Source organism: Penicillium odoratum, assembly GCF_028828045.1.
Source record: "Penicillium odoratum strain IBT 22623 chromosome Unknown utg000006l_segment0_segment0, whole genome shotgun sequence".
In the NCBI taxonomy this organism is placed as follows: domain Eukaryota; kingdom Fungi; phylum Ascomycota; class Eurotiomycetes; order Eurotiales; family Aspergillaceae; genus Penicillium; species Penicillium odoratum.
Genome location: NW_026643148.1, coordinates 2432529 through 2450145, shown reverse-complemented (window position 1 = coordinate 2450145; position 17617 = coordinate 2432529). Strand labels below are relative to the sequence as shown.

Here is a 17617-nt window from a genome sequence, read left to right as displayed (position 1 = left end):
TAATCTTTCATTGGGGCTTGTTGAAACTGGCGTGTTGGGCGCTCGGGGTACATATACCTATTTCCACTTTAAAGGAGTTATTTGACTTGATTATTTACACCTCACTTTCCTTATTGATGATAGTCAATGATGAATCTCGCATTATGTATACCTAGTATTCTCGGAGGTTGGGATTGATGTAGAGAATGTGAATCTCTCTCAGGCTCATGCGATTGAATATACCAACACTTGTGTCCCAGAATGTCGGTGCTGCAAACTTCTCCACGTCAAAGATGCCAACTTAAATATGCTTATATTGTAAAAATTTCTGATGACCATGTCGGATTTGCGGTTCATTACCGCTTACTTGATATATTGCCGAATGTTATCTCTGACGAGGGCGAGGTAAGACGAAGTTGATGCAGACACAGCATCACACTCAGCCGCGTGCCACGGCCCCAAGGCGAAGCTTAGCAGGCCCACATGTTCATACGGAGACACTCGACCTGACGATCACAAGTCCTCTCGTCACCCTTGACTGCTCAGACCCTGTCGATAATTCACATTTTGTACAGATTAGTAATATCCAATAGCTTATTAAACAATGGATTTCAATACGTCAAAGTAGCAACCCGAAGATAAGTGCAATGTCTGCATTAAGAGAAAACCGTGATTAAAGCGCCACTGTGCAAACAAAGAAACCGATAAACTCCAGGATCTGCCAATCCATTCCTTTGTGCCCATCACTCATGACTAAGACATTCCGATTCTACTCAGATGTCGAACTGTACAAGGAAAACACCTCACTCACATGCCCCCCTCTTCGCGGATAGCATGGATGTCCTTACTGACAAAGATCTCTTCCAGGCTGCAAGCTCCGCTGGAAATTTTGTCCATGTCACTTTCCAATACAAGGCCTTCCTCGTTGGCCAGATGGAGAAGACAAATGAAGCCAAATGATGTACTGATGTCCCGCAATACCTCATTGGGGTAGACGGACTTGAGCGAGTTCATAATCTGCGTGAAACGTAGCTTGCCCTCGTTAGGCCCGGGACTATTTGTCTGTGGTGTTGGCGGTTCGAGAGCCTCAGCTTCACTCTCGGGCTCGGCTAGTGGTTCGCTAGACGCAGCGCCGGGCTGTGATGCAGAGCTGAAGTCGGTGGTAGCGATCAGACGCTCACCCATGCCCTTCCACATTTCGGTCTTTAATCGTCGCACGTCTACCTTTTTGGCGACACGGGCATAGTTGACGTAGTCTGGGCGCGCACGACGTCCACCCTGGGTTACTAGCTGGGAGCCGTACCCTCCAGCACCGGGCTTTCCTGGAGTGGCTCCGACCATATTCAGTAATGCGGTGAGTCCAGTTTGCGAGCTACCATCTCCAGCTGATGCGCCAGGAGCCCCATCAATCGGTGGCGACAGCATCTCGCGCGCATCGGCAAATGGCATGTTATCGTCATCATCGTCCATATCCATGCCGTTCGGGAAAGCAAGACCGTCATCATCAGCAAAGAAGTTGGCATCATAAGCGCCCGCGACACCTTCCTCATCGTTATTCTCCACCTTGTGATTGGCCCAAAACGCCTCGTCCATGTCCCCGTTCCCAGAAGTCTGCTCTGGCCGAGGAGCTGCCCTTCTGCCCAGGAACTTCTTCGAGCCCATGCGTGCCTTGGGCTTGAGGAAGAGTCGAAGGAGGTTGCGCGAGTTGAAATGCTTGTCATCGGGGAGCAGGTTGCGTCCCTTCGTCTTCCATTGTGTTTTTGGTAGGGAAATGGCGGAGTTGGAGCTGGCGGGAGTGTACATCAACTCGGCAATGGCATGATCCAGAGGAGCCCCAAAGTCAATCTCAAAAGGCTCTTTCTCTTTACGTGGCTTGGGAGCCGATGCGGAGCTGGCCGCTGTGTGGTCCTTGATCCTGCGAATCTTCCAGTGTTCTGGACCAGCCCAGTTCTTTTGGAGCGCATTATCGAAGTAGCTCAAGATGTTCTCATGGTCTTGTTTGCTCGGCTGATGAGACATAGAGACGGCATATGCATCTTCACGGTCCATGTCTTCATCACCATCACCATCTTCCAAACGGTGAACCTTGAGCATCGGTTCTAAAGCTGCCTCTCTTGCCCATGCCTCTCCTCCGTCGCCGAAGCCAGCGTCACCATTTAGGTCAAAACCAGTCAGCGAGGCGTCATCGTCATCAAAACCAACGGCGTTGTCATCATCAAGCATTATTCCCGAAGGGTCATCGCCTTCGTTGTTCTTATCCTGGCGCCAATCTTCGGGCGCCTTTAGCAAAGGAATATCGAGTGTTCCCGCTGGGTCTCCTAGATCAAGGTTTTTAAGAGAAGGACAGATATCCTGCTCCCCAAGGCGGTCCAAGTCGGGGAAAAACTGGCTTGCCAGTGTAGCAAGATCAATATCCGGGTCATCCTCGAATGTGTCGGATGCTGTCGGGGGGGCAGCCTGTGATTCTGGGTCGGTTGACTCCTGTTCGTCCTCTCCCTCTGCGGTCTTGGAGGAGTCATCCACTGCATCGTCGCTACTGTCGAAAACAATTCGTCCAACCCCATCGATGGCCAAGTGGTTGAGCAAAAGACCTTTCGCGCCTCCTTCATCGAAATCGGCAGACGCCTTCTTGAAAAGCGGATCCACGGCGAATTCCAGCTCAAACTTCTTCAGCTGTAATGATGAAAATGAAGGGGCCAGTGTCGCCTCGTGAGAACGTGTCTATGTCATCCAGTACGGTTAGCAGGAGAGCATTATATAGATCATTGACCACTTTACCTTCTTGCGCGATTTTCGTGGTGCTCCATCCTCGCCCTCCTCATCCTCATCGCCTTCTTCTCCTTCGGCATCATTGTCACGACCTCTCTTATCGCGTCCATCGGCCAAGCCACTCAGCAGCCGTCCAGTTTCCGTTGCGACACTGTCCACTCGACTTGTGTAAATTTTGACACACCCATCAAGGGTGCAACTGGCCTTTTGGAAATTCACTGTATCTCCCTCCTTCAAAAGAGACATGTCGTGGAAATAATCGATGAGGGCGAAGTTCCAGGAATTATTCGCATTGATCTTATTATCAGTCGCCATCTTCATCCATTCCTCGAAGTTGGCCAAGATAGGCACACGCTTCATGGGGGTGACTCCGCGACCATTCACATCGCTTCCGCGACTTCGATGGTGGTTGGATCCGCGCGGGGTTCCGGGACTCTCGCTTCCGTCACGCTCATGTGTGCTGTATCGTAGCGGAGGCATGGGTGTTTTGACCGCGGCCTTAATCTGGTTCATCTGACGATCATACTGTGCCTGGCGAGCCCCGATACGGGCCGCTTTCTCGCCCATATCATCGTTGAGGGGGATCCTGCTAGCCGCGTTAGTGATGATCTCACTCTCGCAATGATGGAAGGCGCATACTTGATGGGCGAGTTTTTTTGAGGGGTGGAGTTGCCGTTAGAACGGCGATGGACCTTGTTTGCTACACGAGGCATAATTGCGAGTTCCCCGTTCGGGGATAGCAGGCGCGATGTTCAAGATAAAGCCTGGATGTTACAAGGCAAGAGGGGCGGACAAACAAATGGGGAAGTCAACAAACATACGGCAAAGCATAGTGAACGAGAGTGCATAATATCACATGACTTGACCAGATTATGAAACCTGAAAAATCGGGCATTCAAGCAATCCAATCGTTTCATCCACAATGCTGCCCTTCTAAGGTTCCGGCTCAATTCAAGTTTCTCTAGGTTTTATTTTTGACTAATAAATAGCTCCACTTACTCATTACACGCTGTCTTTCCGTGTCCAAGTCATATTATTTTTAGAATGCAAAACATGCACCCCAGAGACTGAAAGCTTTGACCCACTTCTGCAGCTCCGCCCGCTCTAGGCTGACATCACCGCTTTCACCGCATTGGCAGCTGAAGCCAACTTCATGGAGTGGGCTCGAGTCTTGTGATCAGCTCAAAGCCTTTTTGTGACAAACAGTTACAAGAGGATTCAGAATACCTTTTCAGCAACGATGCTGCCGATGTCGATGCTATAATGAACCAACTCCCATCTATCCTGCGGCCCGCCGTGCGCAAAGGGCCTCGGTATTCCGTCCGCCCGTTTTACACTACTCTCTTGGTATTCGGGGTCCTTGTGGCACTTTGTTGTGCTTTGCGTAGTAATGTAATTGGTCGATACCCTCGAGGTACCACTCAAAATGTGTTCCTGGCCAGGCGAGAAGACGCCCCAGAGGTACAGTGCATCCCTTCTGCAGATAACCTTTCTCGTGGGACAGCAAAGAAAGCTAAATCTCCATGTGACCATTTAGTGCCGTCAAGTTCGCGATGTTAAGGACCAATGCGCTTATATCCTTACCAATTGCCCCGACCACGAAGACGGCCTGCTGTCATACCTGCAACTCTACTACTGCACATTGGCAGATGCGAAACCGCTAGCGTTCATCATCCTCATACTCTGGCTGTCGCTTCTTTTCAGCACAATTGGCATAGCAGCCAGTGACTTTTTGTGCATTGACCTGAGCACACTGGCAAGCATTCTAGGATTGAGTGAAAGTCTTACCGGTGTTACCTTCCTCGCGTTTGGCAACGGCAGTCCCGATGTCTTTTCTACATTTGCCGCAATGCGGTCAAATAGCGGTAGCCTGGCGATTGGCGAGCTGATAGGGGCAGCCAGTTTCATCACCTCGGTTGTGGCTGGCTCCATGGCTTTGGTTCGACCTTTCAAAGTCGCACGGCGGAGTTTTGTCCGAGATATAGGGTATTTCGTGGTTGCTGTCACTTTCAGCATGTTCTTGTTAGCTGATGGCCGACTTCATGTATGGGAGTCAGCTGCCATGGTTGGACTATATGTATTTTATGTCATGATGGTGGTAACTTGGCACTGGTATTTAGTCCGGCGCCGCCGAAAGTACGAGAGGGACCTTGCGGCGCGCACACATTTTCACATCCCAGAAAATCAAGAATTGGATATTGAAGAGCCTGTGGAGGATGACGATCCTGGGGTTGCCTCAGAATCACGGAGTCTGCTTCGTGGAGCATCGACCGATGATTTTGATCTTTTGGAACGGGCCGAGGCTGTTCCCGTTTGGAAAGAAGAAGAAGACGAGGATGACGAAACACGCAACCGTTATCTGGCCGAAATCAGCAATAACATGCATGTTTATCGTCCGCCCAATCGGTCCCGACGAAACACGATGAACATTCGACCCAGTCTCGTTGGAGCACTTGAATTCCAGTCTGTGCTCCAGGCGCTTCAGAATTCCAGGAGCACGAATCGCAATCCAACTATCAGCCTGAGTAGCTACTCAGATGACGGCGAGAACTCTCAAGCCTTCGACACTCGGTCCATTGCATCGCATCCTCGGGCTAGTAGACCGCCTGCTACCAACGACCGCCTGTCCCCGCAAAGTGCAGGCTCTTCTAGAGTTCGTGCGGTGTCAGCTAATGATGCTGATGGCTTACATCTTGACACCAGTGTATTAGGCCGCCATGCAGATGAAACGCCACGCCTGACTGTGAGGCGGCCTTCCAATGAAGCTGGTGATGGGCCACTGGTACCTCCTGAGTTGCCCCGTATAGATACTAGTGCTGAACTGACGGCATCGCCATCCTCTTCCGTCTTGTCATCCCCAGTGGAAGCAGCGCCCCTAACTCCAGACCTATTGGCTCCCCCAGGAGCATTCCATTCTCCCAATTATCACAGTGCCGCAACACAGGATCGATCCCCCGCTCCCGTATCCCCACGAGGAGGCTCTAGTCTTCGAAATGGAGTTCTACCAGAGAGCCCCTCTGCACCTTTCCCCGCGTTCATTGATATTCAACCTGGTCCATCCTCTCGTCCATCTAGCATTCGACTTCCCTATCAATCAAGCCCGTCGGAGCCTTTTTTAGTTCGTGACAGCATGGACGACATAAACACTGGCAATGACACCTTGTTTTGGAATTATTTGAAGCGGTGGTGGCCTTACTCGATCTTTCCTCCTCCTTCGCATATCGGTTGTGCCCTTTTTCCAACCCTGGCTGGATGGAAGTCGAAGGGTATCCTGAACCGATTCCTGGGGATCATTGCTGCGCCCAGTGTATTTCTCCTTACCATCACTATCCCAGTCATTGAACCTCAAGCTCCTGAATCCACGGAGCCAGACCTTATCCCCGCCGTGGTCATTGATGAAATCAATGATGACCATACTGCACCGCGCGTGAGGCTACCAGCTGATAGTCCCGTACTTTCGCCTATTCTGCATAGTCACCATGATTCCGTGCCCCATCTGTCAGTGTCACATTCTCATCGCAAGTCAACCATTCAGGACCGAACTAGTCGTCCGCGCTGGGACTCGGAGCTCCCGGCCGCCCCACCGGTCATGACTGATCCGTCTACGCCATGTAGAGAATGGCATCGCTGGCTTGTTATCATACAGCTTTTTACTGGCCCCTTCTTCTTTGTCCTCATTGCATGGTCAACATTGGATGAAGAACTAAATCCTCGAAATCTTCTTCTTCCATCCCTGGTTTCCCTTTTGTTCTCCTTCATATTTCTCTCGCTTCTCCTCCTCACAACCCGGCGTCGTCCTTGGCACCGACAGGCCTTCAACCCATCCAATCCCCAGCGCCATGGCTCGCTCGAGGTGAATTCACCCCTCTCTCTCCCATCCTCATGGAGACCTTTTCTCTCTCTACTTGGATTCCTGGTTGCCATCTCCTGGATTGCAACGATCGCAACAGAGGTGGTATCTCTGCTGAAAACCATCGGCGTCATCCTCGATATCTCAGACTCGCTGCTAGGCTTGACCGTCTTTGCCGTGGGCAACTCTCTAGGCGATCTTGTCGCGGACATTACCGTGGCCCGACTTGGATACCCTGTCATGGCCCTCAGTGCGTGCTTTGGCGGTCCAATGCTTAACATCCTGCTTGGAATTGGCCTAGGAGGTCTCTATATGACACTGAACGGGGGCAACACCCGACAACATGACGAGATTATTGGCAAAGTCGTGTCAGAGTCAGCTTCTTATGAGATCGCGATATCTAAGGTACTGGTCATCACTGGCGCGACCCTTCTGCTGGTTCTAGTTGGACTTTTGATTATTGTCCCTTTGAATGGTTGGCGAATGGATCGCAAGATCGGGTGGGGCCTCATTGCCGTGTGGTGCGTGAGTACCGTGGGAAATGTGGTTGCAGAGATTGTATGGTCATGATCTTATGCTCGCGTTGCATTTGTATATTTCAAATTTATGGAGTTCGATACTTTTCGATCTCAATTTATGCATTAACGAACGTCAAATATCGCATTCAAATGTTCCAATGTTGTTTTTGGTTAGACTTTATGCACATGTGCAGAATAATGTTCACGGCAAGAGGGTTAGACAATGTATACATGAAGTCTAGTCTCTGAATGCAATTTTTATGTACAACATTTGAAGTTGCCATGCGCATATGATCTATCAATCGGGCAAGTCATGAGGCTCTGCTTCAGCCTATCAAATCTCGGCTATTCTTACAGCGAATGCGAGCTCGCGTTTCATTTCCAAGGTTGTAGGACCACCTGGGTGAATCTCGTATCTGCAGCCCCTGGAAACAATCCACAACTATAAGCCACTCAGGAAAGGTACATTGATGTGACTAATAGTAGTCCTGAAGTCTACATGGAGATACTAAAGTCTTTTTCAACAGCCACCGACATACCTTCGTATTCGTAATTTGGCAAGTTTAAGCGTATCTACCACATTGATCCAAAAGCAATTCATGCAATTTCTACGGTTCTGCTGGTCAATACTATATGTCAATCGTAGCGATTGAATATCTTGCTGAATTGTGGCGTTGGCCACACGAAACCAACCCGGGCGAGCATAGTATAAGAAAAGCCCTCTATAAGAAAAGCCGTATCACCAAGCACAAGATCGCTGAACTCAATTTATTACTTTTTTACAACATTTGTATGTTCCACGATACAAAAAATGAAGCACATTCATACTATCGCCTTCCTCATTTTCGCACGACTCGCATCAACCGAGGAGAACTCATACTGCACCCCAAATGAAATTTGCGACTCAACTTCTCCCCGCGTAAGCTGGGTATCCTCATCCCCACTCCGAAACTCATTCGGCATCCTATTCAGCTGTCTCGCAACCTTCTTCGCCTGCGCCTGGTCCATCCTCCAACTTAACCTCCCCGGTCTCCACGAGACAGCAACCCACAAGTTTTTCCGAAAGGTAAAATGGATGATCATCACAATCGTCTTCCCTGAGCTCCTGGCCGCTATCGCCCTGATCGAGTTCGGTCTTGCGCGACAGTCTCGTAAGGAGATACGACTGCTTCCGGGTAGTCATAGCTGGACGACGACGCATGGGTTCTTTGCGAATATGGGTGGTTTTGTGTTGCGGACGCCTGATCTGCAGGATTTTCCATTGAATGCTGAGTCGTTGAGGGTTGTTGTGGCCGATGGACCGATTCAGATTCCTGTTGTTGAGAAAGAGGATATTGAGGATCGAAGTAAAACGGATTTTTTTGCGAGGTCTTTTGCTGTTTTGCAGGGTTGCTGGACTGTTGTGCAGTGTATTGCGAGGTATCGGGAGGATCTTCCTATTATGGCGCTTGAGGTTAATGCGGCGTTGTTTACCATTGTTAGTTTATGGACTTATGCGTTTGAATGGTCGAAGCCAAAGGACGTTTCTGTGCCGATTATTCTTGTCTCGGAGGAGAGGTTGGATGAGGAGAAGGTTGGAAAGATTTTGAATATTTATAAGGAGTGGTATGGGAAGGATGTTGGAGAGACTCTTGCTATTGAGCGCATCCCTTTTGGTCCGCTCTTTTCGGCTTACTTCGGGAATACGCTTCAGATGGGAGGATGGATGGGGTTTCTCATCTTTGGTTTGAGTCTTGTTACTGGATTTTATAATGGAGCCCATATGTGGGTGCATGAGGATTTGTTTAATCCTGGGATGTGGATTGCTTGGAGATGTTGTGCCTGGGGAGGGATTGTTGTACCATTGGTCGCTAATCCGTTGATTTGGTTTGAGAAATGTCTTCCTACGATTTTTGTTTCTTGGTCTTGGTGGGTTTTGGTGGTTTGTTATGTGATCATTCGACTTGGTTTGCTTGCTGTTGGATTGATGTCGTTCCGATCCTTGCCTGTGGAAGCGTATTATAACGTGACTTGGACAACGTTTATCCCTCATTTCTAGTGAACCCATATACAACATGCAATAGAGATAGGCCCTCACTGTCTCGTCTTACACATTCTCCAATCAAGTCAAATTGAAATTTTGCTCTTACTGGCTGCCCTCTGCCTCTACCTCTGCCTCTTCCGGGGCCGGCTACGGGCTGCGCTATTCCCTGCCACCTACGTCTGGTTCCAATAGGTCCTGCGGAGTTTTACCCTCCGCATTTGGTTGGCTCATTAAAATAGCGGTGTCTTCCCCGGCAGCATCCATCAGAGCACGCAGCATCTCATCCTGAAGTCTGACCTTGTTCGCAGCTGTCACTTCCTCATCTCTCCCATCACGGTGTATATGATCATTCAAAAACCCCCGCGCTGCCGTATGAAAGGGCGTCTCCTGGAGAGTATTCCGAACCCGGAAATCCGTTCCGTGCTCAATCAAGAACTTTGCGGCTGAGACCTGTCGCAAATTCTGAGCAAAGGCGTGCAATGCAGTTTTCCCATAGTTCTCGGTATGATTGATATTGGCACCTTGAGACAGGATTAAATCCAGGAGCGTGGTGTTGACGGGGTCACCTTGATGGGAGTGGTACCCTAATAAATGCAGGATAGTACAGCCCGAGCCATCGGGGATCCGAGGGTCAGCCTTGTATTCGAGTAAAGTGCGGATAGCAAGCTCCGCGTACTGACTGCAACCGCACATACCGTAGCATATAGCAGCATAGTGCAACGGCGTGGATCCAGTGTTGTCAACACAAGGTTGATACCAGTGGAATCATGGTCGAGGAGTAGCCGAAGGGTCTCTGTGATTCTGAGCTGCTTATCCAGGAGTCTATAGTCAAACTCTCCAGGTCCGCTAGCTGCCTAGTGCAGTGGGAGTCGACCATCACTGTCACAAGAGGAAGCCAGCTCAGGGTTAGCATTTTTCTTGTAAATTTGATGACCCAAGAGCAATTTAACAGCATCAGCATTGTAGAATCAACTTACTAGGTGGAGCGTGGCGACATCATGCGTGTGACCCTTTGTTGTCCTGGACTGGAGCGGTACCCTAGCATGATGGAAGTGTTGATACTTAAGGTCGATATCGGCCCCGGAAACAATGAGCCGTTAAACCAATGGGCCATTAGCCCTTGACACAGCAAGCGCAAGCAGACTGTCTTGCACCTGACTTCCCCAAGGAGAGAGATCATTTGGCAAAGGGGTAATAACATCTGTCGCTGAACAGCCCCGGTCGAGAAGAAAATTAATCAACTGATGGCTTCGCGCAATCCGATTCCGAATTCACTCATTCCAACGAAGACTCTCATCTTCTACTTCATCGGTGTCTTTGTCAAGTTACATCAGCGACCCCGCAGCCGCGAGGATCGGCGTATCTCCGGAGTCATCTCTTTGATGCAGATCTACAGTCCCGAGCGGTAAATGATTCTCTGAACTGTCATGGCTGTCCAAGATGAAGGGCACCACATCAACATTTGCCGCACCACATGCGTCAAGCAGCAGACGAAACTTGGGATTGAACCTCTTGACAACTTCTGGGGCCGCAGTGTACACCTCCAAAAAAAATGTGAAGAGCCTCAGCGCTGCCGTACGAGGCTCCATTGAACAAGGTGTCTTTCAAGTAGGGTTCAGGAGCGATCACATCCTCGGGAGAGCACGAGGCAATGAATTGACGGAGTTGAGGGAGGTCGTTCTGCTTAATGATGTTCACAAGGCGGTTTCTGCGCCTGCCGATGATTTGAGAGGGGGATTCCGGGAGGTCTACGTGGCTCGAGATAGGAGAACCGCTCTCTACCATGATAATTTACTCTCTCCTTCTTCTCTTTTGATTTATTTTGCTTTTTATATCAGCGGCTCATCTGTGGAAAGAGCCAGTGTGAGAAAGGAGGGAGATGGAAGAAAGGAGAGGGAAAGAAAGTGAACGGAGAGGGGGAAGAAGAGGGTTTGATTAATGTTACTTGGGCGGCGGCCCCCACTACAATAAATCCACGAGTCTGTGACGGGGTTTTATGGGGAGCCTAATAGTTATATGTACTCTGGAGGCCTTACAGTGTATCCGAAAATTGGTGTCATCACTTACTCGTGCCCGCACCCCTAACCCTTTGGTTATAGGGGTGCTTACGGCTCAAACACCAACCCTCATCAAACACCAGACCTCCCACCTACTTTGCATCATTATCAGTATTAACATAGATATATCAACTACTATTAGGTCAGACCTGAAGTGTTTCAAGTATATTAGCCTGTTTTGGCCTGAACACCTAAAATGAGCTTGGGTTTACAGGTCCATTTGACCTGATTTGCCGTTGGTAGAATTGGGTTCAAACCTTCACGTTTTTGTATTTAGCCTCCTTCTCTTTTCATATCCGAGTAAGCTATTCAGGTATTTTATGCCATATACTATTATATAGTTATGATATATCTCCGTTCTGACATAATCTCAGCTGATCTCCGTATATAAATACTAATAATTAATATAGTTACAGCTGCTTTTATACTTTTAAGTTTTCGGACCATTAAGATAAGTAGTAAAATCGTCCTATTTCACACTTATATCACCGCACAACCACATAATATTAAACCTTATATTTAATATTCATGTATTATTTAGGGGCTAAATGATATTTTCACAGCTTGATTGATGTCATTATATTTGGTAGGGGTAGGTGATTTGATGTTAAAGTAGATGAGATTTCTGGTGTTTGATGAAGGTTAGTGTTTGAGTCGTAAGCACCCCTACACGTATCCAATAGCCAAAGTTATCTCTTTCTGTAGTTGTAACAGTGCTTAAAAATTGCAGGGTTTTGAAGATTTGGTGGGGTCGCTCGTGAAGCCGAACCTCACGTGAGGCGTTCGCTCACGGTTTACTTTAACTTTGAAGGGAAGGGGTTAGTTGGCTGGAATACCAAAGCCGTGCGCTCAATGCCAGTCCCTACGTTCGCTATTCTGCCTCTGATAGCCTGGCTGGCCGAACTGCTAGAATGAAATATCCGCCTGATCTACCCGACTTTCTCTGCGGTGCCCTAGTGCAATCGCTGCTCCCTGCGACGCTCCTGCTGACGACATCCAAAGGGTCTGCTCTCCGCTACATGTCAATTCCATGCATGGTATGGATCGCAAGCCGTCTGGTGTATCCTGTGCCAGGCATTGATACGCTTAGACTGAACGCAGTTTCGATGCTGCCATTGATGGCTCTCCAAGCAGCAAACCTCATGCTGATCAATCCGCTGGACCGAGAAAACCTTTGCGCTGAGAAGCCAGAGCATACTATTTCATGCTTCGGACGTCTCAGTTATGCACTTCAGGTATTGGCCCAGCCTCGTGGTGTGAACACGCCTCGCCAGGTGAAAAATGTTCCCCCTCATCCGGCCTACTATATCCGCAGCGGCAGCCTGACGCCGTGCCGTGGTCGCTTTTTGACTAGACAGTGCGCTATACTAGCCTGGTATTACCTGTGCCTTGATTTTTTACAAACAGTCGCTCGTCAGCAAGCGACGGACGAAGGCTCCCAATCAAAATTCTCACCGATTGAGTGGGCTGTACCGGTGGACAAATGGATCGAGCGGGTGATTACGAACCTTGTCACCTGGCTCGTCGTGACCCGTATAATCATCGATACCTATTACCGCGCGTCATCCATCATATTCGTAGGATTGCGACTGGATTCTCCCTCCAATTGGCCGCCCGCTTTTGGACGCGTGGCAGATGCCTACACTCTACGAAATTTCTGGGGGTGAGTAGTCTCGTTTTCAATTATTAGAAAAACTCAATCTGTCCGTCTCTGACCATACTAAACACCTGACCATCAGGAAATTCTGGCATCAATTACTACGCCAACAATTTACGTCTCTCAGCAACTTTATTGCGCGTGATATTTTGCGTCTCCCAAGACCTTCCATACAGGAGCGGTACACCAACATCTTCATAGTTTTCCTCCTTTCAGGCTTGTTGCATTTCATGATAAATTACTTGCAGGCCATCCCACTTCAGCATTCCGGGGCGATGTTGTTTTTTACTTCTATGGTGCTGGGCATCATGTTCGAAGATGGCATACAGGCAGTCTGGAAACGAATCATGGCTCCCTCTGGAGTGCACCTACCTACCATCCCGGAGAGCGCTTCCGTATCGCCGTGGAAGAGGGCTATTGGTATGTGTTGGGTTACGGCGTGGATAGGCGTATTGTCGACTGTCTATTTTGAACCCCAATCGCAGCTGCCAAAAGAAGAGACCAGCTTGGTCCCTTTCAGCGTTGTCGAACGACTTGGCCTTCGATTTGCTGTGGGGATCTTGGTGACTAGTGGTGTTATATTGAGTATTGTTTTCCGAACACAGATATGACGAACTTGGAAACCTGTGAATAAAGCTTTTGCCGAACAAGGCTAGCATTTCTGCCACCTATATCGAGCCGCCGGGCCCTGATCAGAGTTGCATTGTATATTCTTATCGGGCTAATTTGATGCTCGCTCCTCATCATCAGATGTCCCAACCTGGTTCACAATGTCCGGATCTGGTGGTTTCTCCTTATCTTTGATATCAGTTCAGTTTCATACAGGATAGACAGACTTCACTTATCAGTAGCATGAGCAGTTGCATTTTCGCTTTGAAGATGCACACAGGGGCGGGACACTAGATAGCCTCGCTTCAGTAATGGTTGTGTTGAGCTAAAGAATTGAACTGCGGAAAACGTAAGGTCACGGTCGCGTGAGCGGGTACTTGTTCTGCCAAATCGTTGAGGCTTGGTCGTTCGTTGGATCGGGTTTGAACTTTTGATCATCAAGATACCATTGATTTTTGTTGTATTTGTTGTCTATGACTGTAAGTTCCAGTTTTCATTCGTCGGATTTCTGAGGCTTTCAACGAAGTGTCAGACGAAGCGTTGGTGAGCGCAGCCTTGATTGATGGTAGGCTTTAGCATAGGCCGGCCCATTGGGCTCTGCTAAAGTCTAATTGGTGGGACGCTTTGGATCTACAGTACCCTACGTAGAGATCGACGCGCCTCATAAGGCGCTAGTTATTACGGCCGCCCCTTTTCTCAGAAACTGGTCACCCCTCTATGCGAAGATGTCATCATTTTTCTTGTAAAGAACGTAAGTCTACGTGACGACAGGGGATGACTTCGGTACAATTCGCCATTCCTATTCTAAATCTGAAATAAATCCCAGCCAACCATGGACAAGCTCTGGGACCTCGTCGGCTGGTCCAAACAAAGCACGGCCCGGGACGCACCAGAAGATGAAGTCTACCCTTTGCATGCATTCGATGACCTTAAGACTAGGCGCATCTTTGTGACTCGGGTACTGCGCTTCAACGATGTCCTCAATGCTGATATGCTAAATACATCCCTCTCGAGGCTGTTGGAAATTGGCGACTGGCGAAAATTAGGTGGCCGGCTGCGGTACAAGGTATGTATGAGAATTTTGGCGGTTTTTTTTTTGGTGGTCATAAAAGCAGCGGACTGATGACTATGATATAGGATGACGGACGGCTAGAGATTTGTGTGCCCAGACGCTTTACCGCCGAGCGTCCGGCTTTGACATTCACTCATGACACATTCTTGGATATGAGCATTCATGAGCACCCAACGGCGAGCCGTCTTCATGAGCCAACGGAAGGCCCATCAATTCAAAGTGTGCCTGCAGACCATCCCCTTTTCGCATCAGGACCAGACTTCCCCGTGACTGTTGATGATATGGTTCGTAAGGGTCTGCCTCAACTTCAACTCCATATCACTTCCTTCAACGACGCAACCCTTGTCGCGCTCGTGTGGCCTCACACATTGGCAGACGCTTTCGGCGTGCTGGCCCTGCTGAGGAGCTGGTGTCTCATATTAGCCAATCGCGAGGACGAAGTGCCACCAATGCTTGGGGCCCGAGAAGATGTTATACTGGAGGCCGAGAACTCTGTCGATGAAGGGGATGCAGAGCAGCATAAGCTTGAATCAATGCGCCTTACCGGCTTGGCGATGTATAAATGGGGTCTGCGACATCTGTGGAACCAGTTCTGGAGCCCAGCCCAGGAATCAAGGACCATATTTCTTCCGAAGGATGCTTTTTCTCGATTGAAGAGCCAGATTCAACAGGAGATCGCCGAGACACCAGCGAAGGATGGGCCAGGGAACTTTGTCAGCGAAGGCGACATGCTAACGGCCTGGGTCACACACATTGTGGCATCATCTGAACCAACATCGCAGCCGATAACTGTCTTAGCATTTTTCAACTTGCGAGCCAGACTGTCGCCTGTCATCAACTCTAGGGGTCTGTATGTTCAAAATATGTTGATATTGACGTACGCTTTCCTATCTTCCAAGCTCTTGCAAGGAACGGTAGGCTCGATTGCCGTGACTCATCGACGTCAGTTCCAAGAACAAACCACGGAGCGACAGGTTCTTAGCTTCCTACGGACCCTTCGCCAGGATATCAACACGACCGGCGAGGAGCGATACCTGTTTGGAGAGGCAAACTCTCGTCCGATAATATGTAACAACTTCCTCAAAGCCGAGTTCATCAAAGCCGTCGATTTCAGCCCTGCGGTCTTACACCCCGGCGAGTCATCGAACCATAGAAGTAATCCCCCAGGCACTGCAGTGGTCTATTACTACCACGTATTTGGGTCGCCTTTGGACCGCCTCACGACTTTCTACATGTTGGGCAAGGATCATGCCGGAAACTGCTGGCTTCAGGGAAATCTACGGCCAGCGGCGTGGGCAGAGATGCAACAAAGATTAGATAAGTTGGGATGACAATGATTCAGTAATTCTTGGCCCATCAAAGAAACGCATGAATCAAGATCTTTGGGTATGAGGACCGCATTGAAGATGACTCAAGTCGTACCTTCGGATGCGGATAAACGTACTCGAACGCGGCAGAGCATCCCCCCCAAAAGAAAAGAAATGGCTCGAACGCAAATTGGAAAGACACAGACCACATAAACAGCTGTTGGTGTAGAGGCTGACCTTTGCCCTTGCTTTCTTCGGGGTTCAGAACCGCCGCCAGCATTGTTCCATTACTGCTCCTCCCGAGAATCACTGTCTCGTTGATAGGTGTTGAAGCGAGTCAAACGATGCTGAAATGTTGTATGGAGACTTTGTGGCCTACAGACTCAAGCTGCGAACCGGTTTCATTTTGTGTTCAGGGTTTTGTTCAACAAGCAAATAATATTGAGATAGAAAAACTATTATAGGAACAAGGCGCTTTGAAAGTCGATTTCATAAAGAACCTGTGTGCAAGGGTAAAACTGATTCGGATCCATCTCTTCTTTTGCACCGACTACATCAATACAAAACTTACCATTCCAGAAAGGCACCTAGGCCTTGCTCGGGATCTGGTTCATCATAGTTTCGGTTGTATTTGATGAATATTTTGAGCTCGGTTGGTTTCCGACCCACGTCAGTTGGGGGTGCATGGACGATGCCGAACTGCCGCAAGTTCCTGCGAATGTTGATGATCGTGACCTCGCTGCATTCGGCTTCATCGGCCATTTGAATTGTTGTTAGTGATCGGCTCTCTTTCATGTCACGGATGAGATGTAGCTTTTAGGGGGACAAGTCTCGGGCCCATATTGCAAGTCTAGTGGGAGGATATCGCTCAACAATTGACAAGGGAAAAATCCTGTTGCTTAGAGGAGAAAACAGGGGAAAGTAGTATCGCACGTATAGAATTCCATGTAATTTACAACTGGCACGGGTGTCACTCGCGTCATGTAAAATACAGCTTCTGTTTTAGGAACCCATAGATCGACGGGCAAAGCACATCTGGATCAGTGTGTCTTAAAATAGGGTTCGGGAATGAAAGCCTAAGAGTGTAAAGATAAATCTGATTTCGAATATTACTGTCTGAATAGTTATGTCAGATTATATTGGGGGGAGGGGGGGTAGCATGTCACAATAGTACCTAGAGAGACTGGCAGAAACTGCTGTCAGCTTGTTCAATGTGTTTATGGCCGAGGAGATGATGGAAAAGTAGGGCATACACACTAGAGAAATTGAGCTTGTTTGAATGGAAGACATCAAGATGCCTTTCAGCTTGAAGTGGATCCCTTTTTTAGTGGTAAACTCCCAGTCCGCATCATGGTGATAGGAGTGATTCAGCCCAGTTCCGGTGACAACGCTGCCTTGGCGACTAAGCCAATTCGGATGACATACATGCCATGCGCCATTCCTTTGAACAAAGTTCCGGCTTTACGTGCCGGAATTATAGAGGCTTGCACAAGCCTTCACCACCACACGGCACCGAAGTATGCCAGTACGCCCCAATTTAGACTTTGATACGCCGAAAATTGACTTGTACATCCTAGTGCAAAAGCATACGCAATCTTCGGCCTTCGATACATCATACTACCATACCAATGGCTACCTTTATCGCTAAACCAGGATCTCCCCAATATGGGAATTTCATAGCAGGAATCGGAAAATTTCCTGCGGGGGAGGACTAGACCCTAGTCTAGTCTTCCCCTTATTTCCTCCAATAGGAGACCAGCAACTACGGGACTCGGC

At 48.9% G+C, this 17617-nt stretch overlaps 6 protein-coding genes across 6 annotated transcripts; 4 read left to right on the top strand and 2 right to left on the bottom strand.

Moving 5' to 3' along the window:
* Positions 1-786: 786 nt before the first annotated feature.
* N7520_009362 (condensin subunit BRN1) lies at positions 787-3461 on the bottom strand (the record flags this gene model as incomplete). The annotated part of the gene is made up of 3 exons (XM_057143296.1): positions 787-2700; positions 2758-3334; positions 3388-3461. The coding sequence occupies 3 exons, from the start codon at positions 3459-3461 to the stop codon at positions 787-789; spliced, it is 2565 nt and encodes an 854-aa protein (XP_056992584.1).
* A 493-nt stretch (positions 3462-3954) lies between these two features.
* Positions 3955-7168, top strand: N7520_009361 (sodium/calcium exchanger protein; the record flags this gene model as incomplete). The annotated part of the gene is made up of 2 exons (XM_057143295.1): positions 3955-4209; positions 4286-7168. Coding segments are annotated over 2 exons (3138 nt in total), but the record flags the coding sequence as incomplete, so codon positions are not given.
* A 759-nt stretch (positions 7169-7927) lies between these two features.
* On the top strand, positions 7928-9154 carry N7520_009360 (uncharacterized protein; the record flags this gene model as incomplete). The annotated part of the gene is made up of 1 exon (XM_057143294.1): positions 7928-9154. The coding sequence occupies one exon, from the start codon at positions 7928-7930 to the stop codon at positions 9152-9154; it is 1227 nt and encodes a 408-aa protein (XP_056992582.1).
* Positions 9155-9298: 144 nt separating this feature from the next.
* N7520_009359 (uncharacterized protein) lies at positions 9299-10728 on the bottom strand (the record flags this gene model as incomplete). The annotated part of the gene is made up of 4 exons (XM_057143293.1): positions 9299-9775; positions 9835-9993; positions 10117-10177; positions 10469-10728. 4 exons carry the CDS (start codon positions 10726-10728, stop codon positions 9299-9301), a joined length of 957 nt encoding a protein of 318 aa, XP_056992581.1.
* Positions 10729-12107: 1379 nt separating this feature from the next.
* On the top strand, positions 12108-13464 carry N7520_009358 (wax synthase family protein; the record flags this gene model as incomplete). The annotated part of the gene is made up of 2 exons (XM_057143292.1): positions 12108-12859; positions 12936-13464. 2 exons carry the CDS (start codon positions 12108-12110, stop codon positions 13462-13464), a joined length of 1281 nt encoding a protein of 426 aa, XP_056992580.1.
* Positions 13465-14294: 830 nt separating this feature from the next.
* On the top strand, positions 14295-15865 carry N7520_009357 (uncharacterized protein; the record flags this gene model as incomplete). Its single annotated transcript, XM_057143291.1, has 2 exons — positions 14295-14528; positions 14600-15865. 2 exons carry the CDS (start codon positions 14295-14297, stop codon positions 15863-15865), a joined length of 1500 nt encoding a protein of 499 aa, XP_056992579.1.
* Between the last annotated feature and the right edge of the window lie 1752 nt (positions 15866-17617).